General features: G+C 43.6%; 1 protein-coding gene across 2 annotated transcripts in view; it reads left to right on the top strand.

Moving 5' to 3' along the window:
* Positions 1–24,404, top strand: part of LOC109905193 (neuronal acetylcholine receptor subunit alpha-7-like) — a 70,920-nt gene that overhangs the window by 18,551 nt on the left and 27,965 nt on the right. For both annotated transcript variants that reach the window (XM_020502428.2, XM_020502429.2), the window contains one exon: positions 5,855–5,994. In XM_020502428.2, the coding sequence (XP_020358017.1) occupies positions 5,855–5,994 (140 nt within the window). The remainder of the gene's footprint in view (positions 1–5,854; positions 5,995–24,404) is intronic.

The raw sequence follows: 24,404 nt of genomic DNA, 5'->3' as shown, positions 1-24,404 counted from the left end.
CCCAAGCTGCAGCCGAGGTCTAGAAAAGTCAACGAACCCAAAACAAGTTTGAAGACAAATAAATATTTTTCTACCCATGCTATTGATGAGTAGCTGTGTCTAAGCGGGTGAATTCAAGCCAGACCACCTAGCCTCCACTCCCATCGAATCGTGGTATCTGTGAGCTCTGAGCTACAGAGCTGTCTGTCCTCAGAAGACCCCTTCCAGAGCAAGGGCGAGGGAACAGACCCCTAAGCCAAAAGGACACTGACATCGTGAGGACAACCAGAGTTGCGCCGGAGAATGAGCAGCCTGAACGGTCCATGCGGGGAATCCACGGAGACCTTCCACACGTAATTACAGTACATCATTATATTCTGACCCATGAGAGTGGGAGTTTGGTGCAAGGCTAGGGTTAGAATAAGCATAGCTGGCAAATTCACCCAAATGTATATTTCTCTCGTGTACTTTCTCTTTTTCGCTCTCTTTTAAATCCCCATTTTGGGTAACATGCGCCATAGTGCGTTGGCCCGTTATACTAAGTTCTACTCAATAGCCTAGAATGTGTTTTTGTGTATGTGTATCTTTTATCATCATTTTAGCTTTCTAGTAAATAAATACTCAACTAAGATTGGTGTGGTACGAACTCATTGGTGAGACCCGGGTCCGTGCAGATACCCGGATTATGCGACGTTCTGTAGAGGTAACTGATTAATTAGCGGCTGTTGTAAAATCGATATTCTGATATTCTTTGAGTTAATTTGGGAAATAGAAACTCAAAACTAATTTTCCCATGGTGCCCCAGGTTAAGGAGTTAATAATCGCTTAATTCAGTTAATCACGCAATTAGAAACCTTTAATCATTCGATGAGCAACAGTCGTCACATTAACTAAAACAACGTCACGACACTATCCTATAACTCCCAGTAATAGATAACAACAATCTTTGGTTAAATCACAATATCTTTTGTAATAATCTGTACTTACAGTTTTCTGCACTTGACTACACTTCAGACATAACTGAACTGCACTACACTGTTCATACACTGTATTTTTTGTATGTTACTTTTTCCCATAACATTCTTGTTGAATACCCAGTTCTCTTTTTGTTTGCATTAAATCTTGTCAATTCTTTGGCTATTATCTGAACATATAAAACAATAGAAATCTTCTGTGAATCCATGAAGGCAGGAACATTTTGAGGATTGATCTGAAAATGTCCATATTTATTTTAAAGTCCTATGTCTGGCTCCGGTACACTGGCAGTAGTGTTTGGCATGATGGGCTGCAGAAGCAGAGTGCTTGTGGCGAATGGTCTCGCATCTGCGGTGTGTGGCCAGCTGGATAAGACTTCCAGAAGTGGTGTTGGGCTCGTAGACCAACCACCAACTGTTTGGACCTCTTGCCAAAGATTTGCTGGTACTGTACGTCTCCTGGAAAGACATGTTTGTGTTGGGAATTACGATGGACCTACGTGTAACCTGATGACACAAACCCATACAAACCATACGCTTACTGTAAATTGAGCTATCTTAGCCGTCAGCTTGTAAATATTTTTCCCAATTTAACTTGGGGTTGGAAACACATGCTCGTGGAATCAGATTATGTACCACCTACAACAAAACACTCAACAATACACAATTTAACCACCCCACTAATTGTATTGATCTCTATTAGACTGGCTAGCTTAGCACACCTAACATAGACATTTTAATATTGTTAGCTTGCTGTTGGCTAGTTAGCATCACTAAATTGGCAGCAAGATTGCTAGCCAGCTGAGAAGCTACTAATCAACCTTATACAATTTATACACATTCATAATTACTACGAACACACAGTGTCACGGTATTCGTCATCTGAAGAAGAGGAATCATCGGACCAAAGCGCAGCGTGGTAAGTGTTCATGCTTGTTTTATTAAAACCGAACCCTATAACAAAAATAAACAAGTGAATAACCGAAACAGTCCTGTAAGGTGCAAAATACTAAACAGAAATTAACTACCCACAAAAACCATGTGGGGAAAAAGCTACCTAAGTATGGTTCCCAATCGGAGACAACGATAGACAGCTGTTCCTGATTGAGAACCACACCCGGCCAAAACAAAGAAATACAAAAATATAGAAAAAATAACATAGAATGCCCAGCCAAATCACACCCTGACCAAACCAAAATAGAGACATAAAAGCTCTAAGGTCAGGGTGTGACACACAGAGTGTGAGTTAGATATATTGGCAATTCTGTTTTTTTCCCCAGACAAGGGTGGAGTAGATGGCTACCAGATTGAGTTACTCTTATTTGCTAATGTTAGCTAGCTTATGTTAGGGAACATTAGTAAAAGATAGAACGAACAGACAAACATGTTTATTCTGCTGATGGAAGCTACCAGTCTAGCAGTGACTACCATGGCATAGGCAAAATTAATTGACAGTGATGCGTACCTCTAATCGAGGATCTTCCATTTTGTTGTGAAGGGAGAAAACGATGGTATAGGCAAAATCAATTGACAGTGATGCGTACCACTTCTCAGCTGTCATCGTCTAAATGGATTCCCCATCCGTTCAGCCTGAAAATCCCTCTGCTAATCTTTGGTCACCGTAAGGACACTGCCTGATTCTACCAGTGAAATGAAAATGTGCTAGTTGTAGCTTGTGGTTTGGATAATGTTGATGTTTATGATTAAACATAATGTTGTTAATATAGTAATGACTATATGCCGTGGCAGAGCCAGGGTGAAACTCTCCTTTAACTTAAGCATTTTAATTCTTAAACATGGTCCCTTTTATAGTGATTTATAGTCACTTTTAATCGACAAATGCTCGAATGGAAGAATAACCTAGTGGAGACGTAAACAGAAGTTTGGCACCAAAACCAGATGAATGATCGTTTGACCACAAACGGATACATTTTGTATAATTTCATGATCAACGCTAAAATTACTGGCTAACATTGCTTCAATTACAAAATGTATTTTCAATAAACAGTTTTACTCAATCATTTTATTTGTTGTTGCTAGAATTATTAGGGCATTAAGAATAGATTCGTGACACCCTCAGTCGAATGTAGCACACAGCTGTAGGCAGGACAGATGTAGCCTAACAATGAAAAGAATAACCAATCACTGTTAGAAGCTGGTCTCACAAAGAGATAGAAACAGAGAAATATAACGAGAGACAGAGACACTATCTCTTAGCACACTCCTCCCCACCACACCTTCCCGGAGGCGGAAGAGAGGAGTTAGCGGAGGCCTATCGACTCCTTGGTTAGTAAGAGGAAAAACGGATGTGGCATTTGACTCTCCTCTTGTGTGTGAGTGTATGAGTGTGTGTGACAGACACTGAGACCAAAGAGATCATTTCTTCATTAGAGAAGCTATGAATATCATGAGATTGGGGACATGGAGGAATATGAGTGTGTGTGTGTGTGTTCTGTGAATCTGTGTTTGTGACTCCAATCTGAACCAAGCAGATGTGGATTTCTCTTTGTCTGCCAAGGAACCTGCTGCAATCCTTCCTGCCGCTGTGTAACAAAATCATTTTAAAAGTAAATGGAATTTCTAGAAGACACTTAAGTATCAAAAGTAGAAGTATAAATCATTTCAAATTCCTTATGAAATTGACAATGTTGCTGTCAAAGTGTAACGAGCTCTTTTGGGTGTCAGGGAAAATGTATGGAGTAAAAAGTACATTATTTTCTCAAGGAATGTATTGAAGTAAAAGTTGGCAAAAATATAAATAGTAAAGTACAGATACAAAAAAAACTACTTAAGTAGTACTTTAAATACATGTTTTACTTGGGTGCTTTACACCACTAGTTAGACCTGCCTGGAGTTACCTCCCACTGGCATTAAGCTACAACAGCCCCTTCACCATGACAAGGTGACTGTCCCAGAGGAATGTCATCTTGATATATCAGAGAGGAATAAAACATTAGAGAGGGTGAGAGGAAGGGGGGGGGGGTGTTTCTGCCAAGCTGCGTATTATGCAGGAGACCTACAGATGTGATGATGTGCATTACGGACAAATATGGATGTGCAGTATGCGGATTGCATAATCTCAACATGTTTTCAGAACCCACAGGGCTGTGCCTTATACAGCAGGTGCTGAATTGCTAATAGTTATATCAATGCACAAGTTGTAAGTATTGACGTGTACTATGGATAGCGCTTTAAACCACTGTTATCAAAGGCTGTGTGCAACATGGGTGTTGTACAGAACGTGTGCCTATACAGGTGTATAGATATGAAGTATGGGTGTATGGATATAGTATATAGATGTTTAAGTACGCGGCTGTATGAAGAAGTGGGTAAGTGTCAGTGTGCTGCGGTGCTCAGGTTTCTCTCCCCCTCTCTGGCCATGTCTAGACCTGACAGGTTCATGTAGCTTTGGTGTTCTGATCATGGAGTTCTGATCTCGTCATGCATCTACACCTACATTTAAATTTGTCCACAGTGTGTCCGGATTCCCTTTTCCCGCGCTATATTCAAATGCCGGTATCCATTCTACAAATGGTGGAATAGGCTAAATATGATACCGCAACAGCAACCGATGGCAGTAGCTAACTACTGTAGCTAACTACTGTAGCTAACTACTGTAGCTAACTAGCCGGCTAACCTCTGTTAGCTAGCAAGGAATGCTAAAGGGATTGAAAATGGGTTAGCATATTAGCTAGCTGGTTAGCATTTAGGAGTCCAGCAAACACGTTCCTCACACGCTAGGAACGTATTTCCTCGTTATAATGAAAAGGTGCCTCTCGGTCCCAAAACACAATTTTTGTGGAGACTTGTTCGAGGAGCGCTGATGACGTCGCCCACTCTATATGCTTTTGGTAGCCTGATTGTGTCCAGACTGAGGAGAAATCTACACACAATGCATCCCTGACCAGCTCCTGAAGTGGTCAGACAGATCCGAACACAATCAGACCACAAAGCCACTTGTGCGTCTAAACCCGTCTTTTGAATGCGATCTTCCTATTCTGATAGCAGAAGTCACATGTAAGTATCAAGTGTAGACACGACCTCTCTCTCTTTCTCGCTCTGAACTCCCAATAGAGTCCTGTCCTGCTGTAACCTCACTATGGCCTCAATGGACCTCATCAGCAACACACTGGGACAGAGACACTCTCCCTACATTTCTCTCACTGTCTCTCTCTCCTTTCGCTCCATGATTTCTCTCTCTTTTATGCATATGTGACTGTCTGTGCGTGTCTTCCACAGTCTGCCCTTCCTGGTGTTGGCTGTGCAATGGGGCGAGAGGTGTGAACCCAAAGCCAACGTGTACTGTAGACTACAACTGCTCGCCTCTTATCTACACAGTTGTCTATGAACCAACCCAGAACAGTGTGTCTAGGACTGGAGTGTTCTCTTGTGAACTCTGTCTGCACATTTCGGTTATGTATTCATTTCTCTCTCGTGGAGAACACATTTAGGCCATGCATCTGTTTAGCCATCGTTCTGAACAAACTCCCTTTTAGGATCAGTTAATGAACAGCCTGTGTGTTTTAATGACCATTGTCCTTAACTGACCAGTGCTGCAGGTAGTTTAGCCTCCTCTCCTCTCCTCTCCTCTCCTCTCCTCTCCTCTCCTCTCCTCTCCTCTCCTCTCCTCTCCTCTCCTCTCCTCTCCTCTCCTCTCCTCTCCTCTCCTCTCCTCTCCTCTCCTCTCCTCTCCTCTCCTCTCCTCTCCTCTCCTCTCCAGAGATGGCTCTTAATGGGATCAGTGGGACAGAGGGAAGAGAGAGGAAAAGAGTTGGTCCAGCAAACACATCATCCTAATCGCCACTGACCCCCCCCCCTCCCTCCCAGCCAACTGAGAAACTGTAGAATAGACATTTTATTAACTAACATGAACTCTCACTGGTTCCCTTGTTGTTCCCCAGGGTCCCTACAGGGGGAGCACCAGCGCAGACTGTACAAGGAGCTGATGGCCAACTACAACCGCCTGGAGAGACCAGTGATCAACGACTCCTCTCCTCTTCTGGTGGAGCTGGGAATGACTCTGCTGCAGATCATAGACGTGGTGAGGGAGGGACTGTGTGTTTGTGTGTGTCGGGGTGGGGGTGCGTGTGAGAGGGTGAATGAATTTGTCGGCTAGTTGTTTATGTGTGTGGAGGTGTATGTTGATTTAACAAGGACTGACACTTTCACTACTGGTGTGTAAGACCGATGTTTTAACTTCAAACATTCACACATTCAGTGTGTGTGTGTGTGTGTGTGTGTGTACAGTGGCAGGTATGTACTTCTGAGATTAGGTCCCGTATCTGCAGACCTGTAGAGATAATGCACTTCTGCTGTTTGCAGAAGTCCCTCCCTCACCACGTCTATATAAGACCTCCCAGACAGACTCACGCACGCACACACACACGTACGCACACACACACTGTATGTGTATACACTGTGTGTACAAAACATTAAGAACTATTTCCATAACATAGACTGACCAGGTGAATCCAGGTGAACTCTATGATCCCTTATTGATGTCACTTGTTAAATCCACTTCAATCAGCGTGGATAGAGGGAAGGAGACAGGTTAAAGAAGGATTCATAAACCTTGAGACAACTGAGACAGTAATTGTGTGTGTGTGCCATTCAGATGGTGAATGGGCAAGACAAAAGATTTAAGTGCCTTTGAACAGGGTTTAGTAGTAGGTGCCAGGTGCACCGGTTTGTGTCAAGAACCGCAATACTGCCTGTTTTTATACGCTCAACTGTTTCCTATGTGTATCTAGAATGGTCCACCACCCAAAGGACATCCAGCCAACTTGACACAACTGTGGAGTCCACATGGGCCAGCATCCCCCTGGAACACTTTGGACACCTTGTATATACTGTCCATACTGTATTTTATACCATCTATTGCATCTTGCCTATGCCTCTCTGTCATTGCTCATCCATATATTTATATATACATGTATATATTCTTATTCCATTCCTTTACTTAGACTTGTGTTTACTAGGTAGTTGTTGCGGTATTGTTAGATTACTTGTTAGATATTGCTGCACTGTCGGAACTAGAAGCACAAGCATTTCACTACACTTGCAATAACATCTGCTAACCATGTGTACGTGACCAATAACATTTGATCTGATTTGATTTAGAATCTATACCACGACTAAATTGAGGCTCTTCTGAGGGCCAAAGGGGGTGCAACTCAATATTAGGAAGGTGTTCCTAATGTTTTGTACACTCAATGTAAATAGCCAAATGAAGAAAAATGTGCCTACTTGAATGTCAGTTCCTCAGAAATGTAGACTGATGTGTGTGTATATGTGTGTGTGTGTGTATGCGTGCGAGAGAGAGTCTCACCAGGGTGATGCTAATGCAGCGCATTTCATGCTTTAGCAAAGATCTAGAAACTCCGTCACACTTCCCCACATGCTGTGTGTGTGTGTGTAAACTGTGTGTGTCCACTGATAGAGTTCTGCACTACCATTCCATCGCCTCACAGTCAGAACAGACCCATGTTGAGACTTTGACACATGGACACACCACTACCCCATAGTAGGCTGTCTAATCCCTATGTTCTAGTCATTAGATCCTCAGTAGCTCTATCATTCATTCACACACACACACACACACACACACACACACACACACACACACACACACACACACACACACACACACACACACACACACACACACACACACACACACTTCAGTGACCTGTGAAGGGTATGATCATACTTTTATAATTACCATCTAATCACCAGAGAGATGTCTACAGTACCTCAGTAGCCTTAACATCTGGGCTGCGATGCTGCTTAATGATGCAGAGAGGGTTTGAAAGGCTGGTCATGGCTCACATCAACACCATCATCCCAGACATGCATGTAGGTCAACAGAGTGGAGCTTGTATGAACCTTTAGGGGTGTGTAGGGTGTTTTAGCAGTGTTAGGAGTGTGTGTCCTCTCCTCCAGATTCTCTTCTCTGTCAAGGGCCCATGGGGCAGTGGTGTTTCCCCAATGGATGTCAGTCAGTCATTCAGAGCTGCAGAAAACAACACAAGTGTGTCTGTTAAACTCTCAGAGCGAACCAAACTGTCTCTGTGTTTAAATATGGCTTTTACAATTCCCATTCGTCAGCCAGACTCTGAGCAATGAGGAAACGGAGAGGAAATATAGCCGGACAGAGCATGCAGAGTTCCCCTCAGGACTTTATAGTGGCTCTGAAATGGGTTTTGGCTTTGGCTCACTCAACTTTCGCAGGTCCTCACCGGACATCACCGGCAACAACGTCGCCTATAGGCACAAACCCACCATCGCTGGATCATTCAGGACTGGCAAAAAGTGCTCTTCTCTGACGAGTCGCGGTTTTGCCTCACCATGGCTGATGGTCGGATTCGCATTTATCGTTGAAGGAATGAGCGTTACACCGAGGTCTGTACTCTGGAGCGGGATCGATTTGGAGGTGGAGGGTCCGTCATGGTCAGGGACAGTGTGTCACAGCATCATCGGACTGAGCTTGTTGTCATTGCAGCAATCTCAACGCTGTGCGTTCCAGGGAAGACATCCTCCTCCCTCATGTGGTACCCTTCCTGCAGGCTCATCCTGACATGACCCTCCAGCATGACAATGCCACCAGACATACTGCTCGCTCTGTGCGTGATTTCCTGCACGACCGGAATGTCAGTGTTCTGCCATGGCCAGCGAAGAGCCCGGATCTTGCCCCGAACTGGGTCAGAATATAATGATGTAATTACTTGTCGAAGGTGTCCGATGGGGTATCTCCTCCTTTATTTTGTCTTCTTCAACCTCGTGTTGGATTTTGGGGATGCGACTAATCCTCGACCTTGGCTGCAGCGCACAGACATCTAGTCTGATATGTAAATTCTTAACTCACATGTTTTAAACCCTCAGGTCTGTCTTTATGGAAAGTTCTCTGGGCATAACTAGTTACGAGGCAAGGTCTGGATTTTACTCAGATCCAATTTAGACAACTAACTTCACATTTCATCTTTACAAAAACATTCTCTTTGATCTGGACATTTTCCACACAACGTACAGTATGCAAACATGAGGTACATATTATACAAACTCTTCAAGTTACAATGTCTTCATTATAACGTCGTCATTGAACATTTAATAACATAACAAAAACGACATTCATTTTCATATTCCATCTATTGTCATTACCACCATTTTGATTTACGAAATATATTGTCCCAAAGTGCATTTATTGCATGTTACTGTTCTGAGGTTGGCGCTCCATAGGGCCATCATACATTCCATTCTTCTACACTGAGGGGACAAAGGATTTTGTCTGCTGCCTTAAGATTTACAATGGGAGTGAGGTGTCATAATACCCCCTACCTCTCTACCCCCCCCCCCCCCCCCCCCCCCCCCCCTTGGTGGGGTGTGAGAGATATCTATGCAGAATTGTGGTCAACGTTAACCTGACCTGAACAGGCCAGTCATGACACCACCATAGTCCCTGTGCCCAAGAACGCCAAGGTAACCTGTCTAAATGACTATCGCCCCGTAGCACTCACATCTGTAGCCATGAAATGCTTTGAAAGGCTGGTCATGGCTCATCACCATCCCAGACACTCTGGACCCGGTCCATTTCGCTTACTGACCCAACAGAGCCACAGATTACGACATCTCTATTGTACTCCACACTGCCCTTTCCCACCTGGACACGAGGAACACATACAGAAGCTTTGGAAAATATTCAGACCCCTTGACTTTTTCCACATTTTGTTACGTTACAGCCTTATTCTAAAATGGATTACATAAAAAAATCTGAAGCAATCTATACACAATACCTCATAATGACAAAGCAAAAATAGGTTGTGCCGAGGCACAATCCGAGGTACCAAAAAATGTCTGCAGCATTGGAGGTCCCCAAGAACACAGTGGCCTCCATCTTTCTTAAATAGAGATGGCCGCCCGACCAAACTGAGCAATCGGGGGAGAAGGGCCTTAGAGCTCTAGAGTTCCTCTGTGGAGATGGGAGAAGCTTCCAGAAGGACAACCATCTCTGCAGCACTCCACCAATGCCTTTATGGTAGAGTGGCCAGACGGAAGCCATTCTTCAGTAAAAGGCACATGACAAACTGCCTGGAGTTTGCCAAAAGTCACCTGAAGACTCTCAGACCATGAGAAACAAGATTCTCTGGTCTGATGAAACCAAGATTGAACTCTTTGGCCTGAATGTCAAGCGTCACGTCTGGAGGAAACCTGGTACCATCCCTATGGTGAAGCATGGTGGTGGTAGCTTCATGCTGTGGGGATGTTTTTTAGCGGCAGGGACTGGGAGACTAGTCAGGATTGAGGAAAAGATGAATGGAGCAAAGTACAGAGAGATACTTGATGAAAACCTGCTCCAGAGCATTTAGGACCTCAGACTGGGGCGAAGGTTCACCTTCCAACAGGACAGCGACCCTAAGAACACATCCAAGACAATGCAGGAGTGGCTTCGGGACATGTCTCTGAATGTCCTTGAGTGGCCCAGCCAGAGCCCAGACTTAAATCCGATCAAAAATCTCTGGAGAGACCTGAAAATAGCTGTGCAATGACGCTCCCCATCCAACCTGACAGAGTTTGAGAGGACCTGCAGAGAAGAATGGGAGAAACTCCCCAAATACAGGTGTGCCAAGCTTGTAGTGTCATACCCAAGAAGACTCAAGGCTGTAATCACTGCCAAAGGTGCTTCAACAAAGTACTAAATAAAGGGTCTGAATACTTTTGTAAATGTGATATTTCATGGTTTGTTCTGCGTTGTGTACTTTTAATTAGGACGCTGCCACAACTGGAGGTCTGCTAGTTGAATCATTTTTATAGGCCCTGCACACGAAGAGACAACACACACTATGTTAGCCCTTGGCGCAGTCATAGCTCTCAGGCACCTGCGCAAGCACATGGACACACACTCAAACACTGTCCCAAGTACTCACAAGTTACAATAGATACTCTAGTTAGCGAGCTTGGTGAAACGTGTTAACATAAATCTTTTATCTTGTCCACATTGTAACAAACTTATGTTTGCATAACAGCACATTGTGTAACATTACCACCGTTTTATATTGAACAATTTTGGAGCCAAGGACAACATACCTCGCTATGCCGAAGGTCAGGCAAAAGAGAACAATAAGAGGGTACGGAAATACAGATAACCCGCGATGGGCCAAACCAAAATATACAAAACTTTTACAATCACATGTATGTACAATATTGATATGAAAAAGTGTTTGTACACCAAATAATAACACCAGCTATGCAGCTGTAATTAAATAAACACACTGAATTATTATTATTATTATTATCAAATTTTTTAACATCCCCTCTAATCCATTATTCAACCCTATAGGAAAAATGCCCTAAATATTTTATGCCGATGGACTACACACAAAGTTACATGAATTGCCAAATATATTAGACAAACCCACAAATCATTCTAAGACACGCTTAGATTACTACATATATATAAAAAAGAAAACGTAGGCAATATCCTACCATCACTGAGAAACCAGGAACTGTTTCATTTCCTGTGTAGACATAGTTTGTATTAGCCTATTCACTGGCTTAATACGTCTACCTAGTCTAGTCCGAACACCCTCACTCAAAAACCTAGCAGGAATGTCACAGACAGCACTAATTCTGCTCAGAGGTCTGACCTCAGGATGGGGAGTATTACAGATCGGCATATTCGGAGCTAGCACACTTTCAGTTACAGACTCAACGCTAGTACTGTCAGACGACTGATCAGAATCCTGGTATATTGACACAGACCACACTGACGAAGCATCTTCAACCAAGGTATCTGTCACAGCATCATCCACACGGAATGGAGTTTCGCAATCAGAACTCTTGTGGGCTTTGTGGATATCTCTCTGGTCCACTTCCGCTGAGCACACATCATTTAAGGGGCCTTCATACGGTTGTTCCACCTCACTTCCATCAGCTGGGACTTCACCATCCTCTTGGAGTAACCTCCCAGAAGACTCAGGAAGGCCTGCTACCCATTGGACAGTCTGCTACCCAGTGGACAGTCTTCTACCCAGTGGACAGGCCAGCTACCCAGTGGACAGGCCTGCTACCCAGTGGACAGTCTTCTACCCAGTGGACAGGCCTGCTACCCATTGGACAGTCTGCTACCCAGTGGACAGTCTTCTACCCAGTGGACAGGCCTGCTACCCAGTGGACAGGCCTGCTACCCAGTGGACAGGCCTGCTACCCAGTGGACAGGCCTGCTACCCAGTGGACAGGCTGCTACCCAGTGGACAGGCCTGCTACCCAGTGGACAGGCCTGCTACCCAGTGGACAGTCTGCTACCCAGTGGACAGTCTGCGACTCAGGAAGGCCTGCTACCCAGTGGACAGTCTGCTACCCAGTGGACAGTCTTCTACCCAGTGGACAGGCCTGCTACCCAGTGGACAGGCTGCTACCCAGTGGACAGGCTGCTACCCAGTGGACAGGCCTGCTACCCAGTGGACAGTCTGCTACCCAGTGGACAGTCTGCGACTCAGGAAGGCCTGCTACCCAGTGGACAGTCTGCTACCCAGTGGACAGTCTTCTACCCAGTGGACAGGCCTGCTACCCAGTGGACAGGCTGCTACCCAGTGGACAGGCTGCTACCCAGTGGACAGTCTGCTACCCAGTGGACAGGCCTGCTACCCAGTGGACAGTCTGCTACCCAGTGGACAGTCTGCTACCCAGTGGACAGTCTGCTACCCAGTGGACAGTCTGCTACCCAGTGGACAGTCTGCTACACAGTGGACAGTCTGCTACCCAGTGGACAGGCCTGCTACCCAGTGGACAGTCTGCTACCCAGTGGACAGTCTGCTACCCAGTGGACAGGCCTGCTACCCAGTGGACAGGCCTGCTACCCAGTGGACAGTCTGCTACCCAGTGGACAGTCTGCTACCCAGTGGACAGTCCTGGCGTCACTCCCATCCATTTGGCTGGACTCTGCAGACATCTCAGAGATCACGTCACCACTCGATAGAGATCCATGTTGTAAGGTGTTGGATACGATATGTGTTCAGTGAGCTGTTCTTCGCAACCACTATGTACACCACACTCTCCCAGTGATCAGCCAGTTTCTTCTTGCCCCTGTCCCTCTTGTTAGCAAGTAGAACTCTGTCTCCCTTCTGCACCGAGTGACCCTTAGACTGTCTGTTGTCAGCTTGTCTCTTTTGTTGCTTACTGGCATGCTGCTGGGCCAATGTCATGGCCTCTCTCAGATCCTCACCCAGAGACTGGACATACTTATCCACATCTACTGTGTCCCCATCCAACAGCACACTTTCAAACATAACATCTACCGGCAACCTAGGGGTGCGTCCAAACATCAAGAAGAAGGGCGGAAACCCAGTAGTCTCATGAACAGTGCAGTTATAAAAAGTTATATTTTGGTTTCATCTGACCATATGACATTATCCCAATCTTCTTCTGGATCATCCAAATGCTCTTTAGCAAACTTCAGACAGGCCTGGACATGTACTGGCTTAAGCAGGGGGACACGTCTGGCACTGCAGGATTCGAGTCCCTGGCGGCGTAGTGTGTTACTGGTGGTAGGCTTTGTTACTTTGGTCCCAGCTCTCTGGAGGTCATTCACTAGGTCCCCGCGTGTGGTTCTGGGATTTTTGCTCACCGTTCCTGTGATCATTTTGACCCCACGGGGGGAGATCTTGCGTGGAGCCCCAGATCGAGGGAGATTATCAGTGGTCTTGTATGTCTTCCATTTCCTAATAATTGCTCCCACAGTTGATTTCTTCAAACCAAGCTGCTTACCTATTGCAGATTCAGTCTTCCCAGCCTGGTGCAGGTCTACAATTTTTGTTTCTGGTGTCCTTTGAAAGCTCTTTGGTCTTGGCCATAGTGGAGTTTGGAGTGTGACTGTTTGAGGTTGTGGACAGGTGTCTTTTATACTGATAACAAGTTCAAACAGGTGCCATTAATATAGGTAACGCGTGGAGGACAGAGGAGCCTCTTAAAGAAGAAGTTACAGGTCTGTGAGAGCCAGAAATCTTGCTTGTTTGTAATTGACCAAATACTTATTTTCCAGCATAATTTGCAAATAAATTCATTAAAAATCCTACAATGTGATTTTCTGGATTTATTTTCCTTATTTTGTCTGTCATAGTTGAAGTGTACCTATGATGAAAATTACAGGCCTCTCTCATCTTTTGAAGTGGGAGAACTTGCACAATTGGTGGCTGACTAAATACTTTTTTGCCCCACTGTATGTACCTCTGCACATCGACTCGGTACGGGTACCCTGTTACTCATTGTGTATTTATTATTACTTTTATTATTACGTGTTTAACTTTTCTATTATTTCTCTATTTTCTGTCTCTGCCTTGTTGGGAAGGGCCCGTAAGTAAGCATTTCACTGTTAGTCTACACCTGTTGTTTACGAAGCATGTGACAAATGACATTTGATTTGATTCACACACACAGTCTTTTTCAGCCTTGTCTTAAAACTACTACGTTGTGATCTAGGTCAGGCTAGTTCTGCTAGACACAGATGGAGATGAACCCATTGTTTAGTGGTTTATAGGGGTCCAGATGTTTTGGTTGTTGTCGGTGAACGGTCTGGTTTAGTCCCCTGGTGTGTTTTTTTGTTGGTGTGGTCCAGTCCTGTGGTCAGGTCTAATCTAGGTCTGGTCCAGTCTGTTGGTCTAGTCTAGATGAGGTCAAGTCTAGTGGTCCTGACTCAGGGCAGGGCAGTGAGACTCAGGTGGTGAGGGGGGCCCTTGGGTCCTGTCTGTGAAACGCTCAACGCATGATTTAACCCTGATTGGCTAACGGTACGAGCACAGCTGCCACTGCTCCACTGAGCGTGTGTGTGTGTGTGTGTGTGTGTGTGTGTGTGTGTGTGTGTGTGTGTGTGTGTGTGTGTGTGTGTGTGTGTGTGTGTGTGTGTGTGTGTGTGTGTGTGTGTCAGAGTTAATTTATTCTTGCTCACAGATAAAACTGAAGAAATTCAGAATTTACATTACTAATAACTGCAAACACTCATTTTAAAATAGATACATAATACGTGAAAAAAAGAATACAGAACACTTGAAACATTACAATTTTCATGATGGAAATTGAAATACTAAAGTGTGACTGTTAAAAATATAATATTTGGGGGAACCATTTAAGTTATTAGACAGTCTGATAGCGGTGGGTAGAGTGGAGTTTCGCAGGCGGTTCGTATGGGCAGTTATACAGGACAGTTTGTGGCTGTTTCTCAGGAGCCTGGTGGTGCAGTTACCTCTTTTTGTAGGAAGCAGTTCATTCAGTGGTCAAGAGTGTGCATGTCCTTCACCAGGTGCACTGCAGCCTGCTCTCGCCTGCTCTGCAGTGACGGGAGCTGTGGTTGGACTGCTGCACCTCTGGAGATGATCCTCAAGACCCTCCACCATATTCCAGACAGGGCCTGACCAGTGTAGTGTATACTTTGACCAGATCATCAGTGGGTAGGCCATTTCTGGCAAGAACAGTCAAAGTGCAGGTATTTTGAGGCCTTCCTCACTGACTGCTCGAGTCTAGATGATACTTAGTTGTTGTTACCACTGGTACTTCCTGTCCTCCTAGGATTAGTGGTGCAGGTTGTGGATGGTCTGTAGAAAAATATATGTTGTTGGGTGTGGCCCACTCTTCCAGCTGCTTTGCCTCCAAGCCCATGGAAGTGTCCTCTTGTGGCACTAGAGGTGACCTCTGACCCAGGGCTAAATGTGCCATTTGCCATCACCCTCTGCCTTCTTCCAATGGGGTATCTGTGGAGCCAGGCTAGTAATTTGGACACAGTTCAATGTCAGACAGACATTGCAGGAGCTTTGCGTGATCTTTGGACATACAGTTGAAGTCGGAAGTTTACATACACTTAGGTTGGAGTCATTAAAACTTGTTTTTCAACCACTCCGCAAATTTCTTGTTAACAAACTATAGTTTTGGCAAGTCGGTTAGGACATTTACTTTGTGCATGACACAAGTCATTTTTTAAATAATTCGATGTATCACAATTCCAATGGGTCAGAAGTTTACATACACTAAGTTGACTGTGCCTTTAAACAGCTCGGAAAATTCCAGAAAATGATGTCATGGCTTTAGAATTTCAGTTTTGTGGTAGTTTGTCTTTGCTTCCTTGATAAGCATTTGTGCTTTGTTTCTGTATTTTCTCCATTTTATTGTTTTTCTCCATTTCATTGTTTTTCTCCATTTCCCCATCTGTTGAAAATCTTCTGTCTTTTCCTGATGGCAGCCTTTATTTGGTCAGTCATCTAGGGCTTGTCCAGTGTTGTTGTTGGCATGCATACATCAAGTGCAGTTTGAATGCATAAGTTGAATGTCTCCACTAGAGGTTGACCGATTCAGATTTTTCAACTCCAATACCGATACCGCCCGATTTTATAAATACATATATATATATATATACAGTATATATATATATAATGACAATTACAACAATACTGAATGAACAATGAACACTTATTTTAACGTAATATAATACATAAATAAAAATCTAATTGGTCTCAAATAAATAATGAAACATGCTCCATTTGGTTTAAATAATGCAAAAACAGTGTTGGAGAAGAAAGTAAAAGTGCAGTATGTGCCATGTAAAAAAGCTAACGTTGAAGTTCCTTGCTCAGAACATGAGAACATATCAAAGCTGGTGGTTCAATATTCCCACTTCTTCAATATTCCCAGTTAATAAGTTTTAGGTTGTAGTTAGTTATTATAGGAATTATGACGCGTTGACTTTTTCTCTCTATACCATTTGTATTTCATATACCTTTGACTATTGGATGTTCTAATAGGCACTTTGGTATTGCCAGCCCAATCTCAGGAGTTGATAGGCTTGAAGTCATAAACAGCGCTGTGAAGCAAGCATTGCTTAGAGCTGCTGGCAAACGCAGTAAAGTTTGACTGAGTGCTTACGAGCTTACGAGCCTGCTGCCCCTACCACCGCTCAGTCAGACTGCTCTATCAAATCATAAACACAGAGATGCGAGCCATTGGTCATTAATATGGTAAAATCCGGAAACTATCATTTCGAAAACAAAACGTTTATTCTTTTTGTGAAATACGGAACCGTTCCGGATTTTATCGAACGGGTGGCAACCCTAAGTCTAAATATTGCTGTTACATTGCACAACCTTCAATGTTATGTCATAATTATGTAAAATTCTGGCATATTAGTTCGCAACGAGCCAGGCAGCCCAAACAGTTGCATATACCCTGATTCTGCATGCAATGAACGCAAGAGAAATGACACATTTTCCCTAGTTAATATTGCCTGCTAACATTAATTTATTTTAACAAAATATACAGGTTAAAAATAATATACTTCTGTGTATTGATTTTAAGAAAGGCATTGATGTTCATGGTTAGGTACATTCGTGCAACGATTGTGCTTTTTTTGCGAATGCACTTTTGTTAAATCATCCCCCGTTTGGCAAAGTTGGCTGTGATTTGATGATAAATTATCAGGCACCCAATGCAGGACAAGCTAGTTAACCTAGTAATATCATCAACCATGTGTAGTTAACTAATGATTATGTGAAGATTGACTGTTTTTTTATAAGATAAGTTTAATGCTAGCTAGCAACGTACCTTGGCTCCTTGCTACACTCGCGTAACAGGTGGTCAGCCTGCCACGCAGTTTCCTCGTGGGTTCCTCATGTAATCGGCCATAATCGGCATCCAAAAATGCTGATTACCGATTGTTATGAAAACTAGAAATCAGCCCTCTATTCTCCACCATTGCATCGATGCTCTCCACCTCATATATGGCAGACCAATCAGTGCTTGCCATACATCGTGCCAAGGCCTCCTTTCTGTTCTGGGTTACCAAACGTCCTTTTCCCCCACTGCACCTCACATCTCCCTCCCGATGTTGTGTTTGGGGAGAACAGCAGACATTTGTGATCACTGGATCCGAGAGATGAGCAAGTACAGTGGGGGTGTTGTAGTGATTCTTCAGATTTATAATGATCCAATCTAAGATGGAGTCCCCTCTGATCATGTCCACTTGTTTCATGTCTGGATGGGAGTTTGTCAGCATCTTGATGGGCAGGTGATTAAAGTCTACACAGCATGGACATCCTGAGGACATGGATAGTATTTATGAGATAATCCACAGTGTTCTGCTGAAGTGTTTTCTCATTTGCCCATAGTGAATGGTAGAGTACTCCCACTACCAGAGTTGAAACTGAGCTGCCGAGTGGTTTAGGACAAAGCTGAAGCCACATATACGGCAGGGGCGGCAGGTAGCCTAGTGGTTAGAGGGTTGGCCAGCAACCGAAAGTTTGCTGGATCGAATCCCCGAGCTGACAAGGTAAAAAATATGTTCTGCCCCTGAACAAGGCAGTCAGCCCACTGTTCCCCGGTAGGCCATCATTGTAAATAAGAATTTGTTCTTAACCGACTTGCCTGGTTAAATTGAAAATAAACTCCTCTTTCTCTAGGTCAGTTCTTCTCTTTTCCTGAATACTGTGATTTACGTCCATAGCTCCTCTCATCCCCTCTCTGGACCAGTCGTTTCTGAACAGCTGATAGTCTTGTACCAAAAGAGATTCATCTGGGATATTTTCGCGGGCCCATGTTTCAGGGACCCATCCAGTAACTCCATTTACTGATTGAAGGAGCAGTTCAAATTCATCCACTTTGTTTACCAATGATCTTGAATTACAAACTAGCACATTCGGAGTCTCTGGAGCATGCTGGGACGTATTTTGCGACATCCCATAATTCAGCTAGAGCTCTGCATTGACGTGAGAGATTGTGTTTTCCATGTATATTAGGTCTGTTAATAACTTCTATTGTTAGTATTTTCCTCCTTCTGCCCTTACCAGCTGTTCCCGAAGCACTGAAGTTTGTCTCGGATATGCAGTGCCAGAGGAGGTGCATGTCTTTTGTAAATCCGTAGAAAATGTGATGAGTTTTCCAGAACGTTTGTACAATCCATCGCTATCAAAGCCACGCTTAATCCGCTAAAAGAGCAGGAAAAGTATGCAGTGCAATTTTTTAAAACATTTGAAACAAACATTTGAAACATTGTAACACGTGTTACTGTTGACCGGCTGCCAGGAAGCTTCACCCTACACTGTAATAATGTGTGTGGGTGTGTGGTTTATCCCAGCTCTCACAGTCTCAAGTCAAAATTAGACGTTTATCAATGTTTCTCAAACGTAACATTTTGAAGTGTTTAAGGTCAACCTTTCGGGCATTAACTCCACATTTTTAAGGTTAGGCATGAACTCACAATGGTTAAGGTAAATGTTAACGTTTGGGATAGGCTTAAAACAAAAATATCAAAAACATCAATATCAAAAACATCAAAAACAATCTTCTATCGCTGGATTCAAACAGGCAACATTTGGCCCTTTGGAATCAGAGGCAGATGCTTACAACCATCCACCATCCCCGTCTACAACACCCGGCAAAACCGAAACCTACTTGAAGGTACCAGTGCTCACTGCTGCCCCTAGTGGCTGGTTTCCACGTCTTCTCCCGACATACTCAGACATGGATGGACGTCGAATACTGACTTGTATCACAGGTGACCTGGATGGGTTTATCATGCAGAGCCGTCTTTTAGTTTATTTTCCAGTTACATTAAACACTTAATGTGGCCCAATGTTGACCTGAGTTATGCATAAAAAACAACCTACCTTTGTCTCTCCTCAGATTTCTAAATTGAGTAGGTGAGAATGTGACTCTTGATTATTTCTGAGGAAGAGCTGCTTTAAGCATGAAATCTCTCCCTGTGTTCCATATGTCATATGTAACCTTTCAAAGTAGCCTACCTGTCGCCATAGCTACAGCACAGCTCTACACATGGTTCAATGAATCACAGTTACTTGTGCTTGATTACGTGTGGTAATGGTAATCACTGGCAGTAATGTCTCTAGATCAACAGTAATAAACTCATTTGGTATTCCAGTAGCTGATTAGCATAGTCAATTTAGCCTTTCTGACACACTGGTCATTGGTCCGGCCATCCGAATGCAAACACGTCAGGCTTCAGTAGCTATTGTAAGCCAGCACAGCTCGTATTAACATAGCAGATTCATTATTAGCCTAGCGTAGTCCAAATGGTCTCAGAGCCTGTTTGCTGTTAGCATAGCACGGTGGATATTAGCCAGGATACTGTATGTTAGTTCTTCCCAACACATTGATCCTCAGGGAAGCACTGATAGCTTTAGAGTTGTTAATGTATTTATCACCTTTATGTAAACAACATTGACTGACTGGCGCTCCACACTCAGACACACTGAAGGAAGCGCACATACAGGTAACAGCCAAAATAAAGGAAACACCAACATTGACTGACTGGCGCTCCACACTCAGACACACTGAAGGAAGCGCACATACAGGTAACAGCCAAAATAAAGGAAACACCAACATTGACTGACTGGCGCTCCACACTCAGACACACTGAAGGAAGCGCACATACAGGTAACAGCCAAAATAAAGGAAACACCAACATTACGTGTCTCATTAGGGTGCTGGGCCACCATGACCCGCCAGAACAGCTTCAATGCGCATAGATTCTGTAAGTGCCTGGAACTACAGTGCTTTCAACGTTCCTAACCCTTGACTTATTTCACATTTTGTTGTGTTACAGCCTAAATTGAAAATGGATTAAATAAATGTTTTTTTCTCAACCATCTACACACAATACCCCATAATGACAAAGTGAAAAACATGTTTTTAGAATTTTTTTGCTAATTCATTGAAAATGAAATACAGAAATATCTAATTTACATACAGTACCAGTCAATAGTTTGGACACACCTACTTATTCCAGGATTTTTCTTTATTTGTACTTTTTTTCTACATTATAGAATAATAGTGAAGACCTCAAAACTATGAAATAACACATATGGAATCATGTAGTAACCAAAAAAGTGTTCTTCAAAGTAGCCACCCTTTGCCTTGATGACAGCTCTGGACACTCTTGGCATTCTCTCAACCAGCTTCATGAGGTAGTCACCTGGAATGCATTTCAATTAACAGGTGTGCCATGTTTAAAGTTAATTTGTGGAATTTATTTCCTTCTTAATGCATTTGAGCCAATCAGTTGTGTTGTGACAAGTTAGGGTTGGTATACACACGATTTGGTAAAAGATAAAGCCCATATTACGACAAGAACAGCTCAAATAAGCAAATAGAAATGATAGCCAAATCGTTACTTTAAGACATGAAGGTCAGTCAATACGGAACATGTCATGAACTTTGAAGGTTTCTTCAAGTGCAGTTGCAAAAATCATCAAGCGATATGATAAAACTGGCTCTCGTAAGGAACGCCACAGGAATGGAAGACCCAGAATTACCTCCGCTGCAGAGGATCAGTTCATTCGAGTTAACTGCACCTCAGATTGTAGCCCAAATAAATGCTTCACAGAGTTCAAAACACATCTCAACATCAACTGTTCAGAGGAGACTGTGTGCAACAGGCCTTCATTGTCGGTTTGCTGCAAAGAAACCACTACTAAAAGGACACCAATAATAAGAAGAGATTTGCTTGGACCAAGAAACACGAGTAATGGATGTTAGACCGGTGGAAATCTGTCCTTTGGTCTGATGAGTCCAAATTTGAGATTTTTGGTTCCAACCGCCGTGTTTTTGTGAGACGCAGAGTAGGTGAACGGATGATCTACACGTGTGGTTGCCACCGTGAAGCATGGAGGAGGAGGTGTGAGGGTGCTTTGCTGGTTACACTGTCTGTGATTTATTTAGAATTCAAGGCACACTTAACCAGCATGGCTATAACAGCATTCTGCAGCGATACGCCATCCCATCTAGTTTGCGCTTAGTGGGACTATCATTTGTTTTTCAACAGGACAATGACCCCAAACACACCTCCAGGCTATATAAGGGCTATTTGACCAAGGAGAGTGATGGAGTGCTGCATCAGATGATCTGGCCTCCACAATCACCCGACCTCAACCCAATTGAAATGGTTTGGGATGATTTGGACTGTGGAGTGAAGGAAAAACAGCCAACAAGTGCTCAGCATATGTGGGAACTCCGTCAAGACTGTTGGAAAAGCATTCTTCATGAAGCTGGTTGAGAGAATGCCAAGAATGTGCAAAGCTGTCATCAAGGCAAAGGATGGCTACTTTGAAGAATTTAAAATATAAAATATATTTTGATTTGTTTCACACTTTTTGGGTGTTATTTCATAGTTTTGATGTCTACACTATTACTCTACAAGGTAGAACATTGTAAAAGTAAATCAAAATCCTTGAATGAGTAGGTGTGTCCAATTATAGATAGATTTATTGATTAATTCTGTAATTATTCACACCCCTGAGTCAAATCTTTGTAGAAGCACCTTTGGCAACAATTACAGCTTTGAGTCTTTCTGGGTAAGTCTCTAAGAGCTTTCCATGCCTGGATTGTGTAATGTTTGCCCATTATTATTTTCTAAATTCTTAAAGCTCTGTCAAATTTGTTGTTGATCATCGCTAGACAACCATTTTCAGGTCTTTCCATAGATTTTCAAGTAGATTTAAGTTAAAACTGTAACTTGGCCACTCAGGAAAATTCACTGTCATCTTGGTAAGCAACTCCAGTGTAGCTTTGACCTTTTGTTATTTGTTATTGTTTTGCTAAAAAGTGAATCAGTCTTCCAGTGTCTGATGGAAAGCAGACAACCAGGTTTTCCTCTAGGACTTTGCCTGTGCTTAGCTTTTTTAAAACCTCCCCAGTCCTTTAATGATTAAAAACATACCCATAACATGATGCAGCCACCACTATGTTTGAAAATATGAAGAGTGTTTGTCAGTAATGTCTTGTATTGGATTTGCCCCAAACATGACACTTTGTATTCAGGACAACATTTTTTTTTTGCAGTTGCTTTACTGCCTTGTTGCAACCAGGATGCATGTTTTGGAATATTTGTATTCTGTACAGGGTTCCTTTTTTCACTCTGTCAATTAGGTTAGTATTGTGGAGTATCTACAATGTTGTTGATCCATCCTCAGTTTTCTCCTATTACAGCCATTAAACTCTGTAGTCCTGTAGTCCGTGATTGACTGTAGACCCTGCCACATGCCTCTTGTGTCTGAGCCGTTGAATTGAGATTCTACTTTGTCTCTGTACTGGCGCTTAGCTTGTTTGATTGCCTTGCGGAGGGAATAGCTGCACTGTTTGTATTCGGTCATGTTACCAGACACCTTGCCCTGATTAAAAGCAGTGGTTCGCGCTTTCAGTTTCACACGAATGCTGCCATCAATCCATGGTTTCTGGTTAGGGAATGTTTTAATCGTTGCTATGGGAACGACATCTTCAACGCACGTTCTAATGAACTCGCACACCGAATCAGCGTATTCGTCAATATTGTTATCTGACGCAATACGAAACTTCTCCCAGTCCACGTGATGGAAGCAGTCTTGGAGTGTGGAGTCAGCTTGGTCGGACCAGCGTTGGACAGACCTCAGCGTGGGAGCCTCTTGTTTTAGTTTCTGTCTGTAGGCAGGGATCAACAAAATGGAGTCGTGGTCAGCTTTTCCAAAAGGGGGGCGGGGCAGGGCCTTATATGCGTCGCGGAAGTTAGAGTAACAATGATCCAAGGTCTTTCCACCCCTGGTTGCGCAATCGATATGCTGATAAAATTTAGGGAGTCTTGTTTTCAGATTAGCCTTGTTAAAATCCCCAGCTACAATGAATGCAGCCTCCGGATAAATCGTTTCCAGTTTGCAGAGAGTTAAATAAAGTATGTTCAGAGCCATCGATGTGTCTATTTGGGGGGGGGATATATACGGCTGTGATTATAATCGAAGAGAATTCTCTTGGTAGATAATGCGGTCTACATTTGATTGTGAGGAATTCTAAATCAGGTGAACAGAAGGATTTGAGTTCCTGTATGTTTCTTTCATCACACCATGTCACGTTGGCCATAAGGCATACGCCCCCGCCCCTCTTCTTACCAGAAAGATGTTTGTTTCTGTCGGCGCGATGCGTGTAGAAACCCGTTGGCTGCACCGCTTCGGATAGCGTCTCTCCAGTGAGCCATGTTTCCGTGAAGCAGAGAACTTTACAGTCTCTGATGTCCCTCTGGAATGCTACCCTTGCTCGGATTTCATCAACCTTGTTGTCAAGAGACTGGACATTGGCAAGAAGAATGCTAGGGAGTGGTGCACGGTGTGCCCGTCTCCGGAGTCTGACCAGAAGACCGCCTCGTTTCCCTCTCTTTCGGAGTCGTTTTTTTGGGTCGCTGCATAGGATCCACTCCGTAGTCCTGTTTGTAAGGCAGAACACAGGATCCGCGTCGCGAAAAACATATTCTTGGTCGTACTGATGGTGAGTTGACGCTGATCTTATATTCAGTAGTTCTTCTCGACTGTATGTAATGAAACCTAAGATGACCTGGGGTACTAGTGTAAGAAATAACACGTAAAAAAACTAAAAACTGCATAGTTTCCTAGGAACGCGAAGCGAGGCGGCCATCTCTGTCGGCGCCGGAAGTTGATTGTAACT

This window comes from Oncorhynchus kisutch, linkage group LG15 (genome assembly GCF_002021735.2).
Source record: "Oncorhynchus kisutch isolate 150728-3 linkage group LG15, Okis_V2, whole genome shotgun sequence".
Classification (NCBI taxonomy): Eukaryota; Metazoa; Chordata; class Actinopteri; order Salmoniformes; family Salmonidae; genus Oncorhynchus; species Oncorhynchus kisutch.
This window is presented reverse-complemented; position numbering and strand designations above follow the sequence as displayed.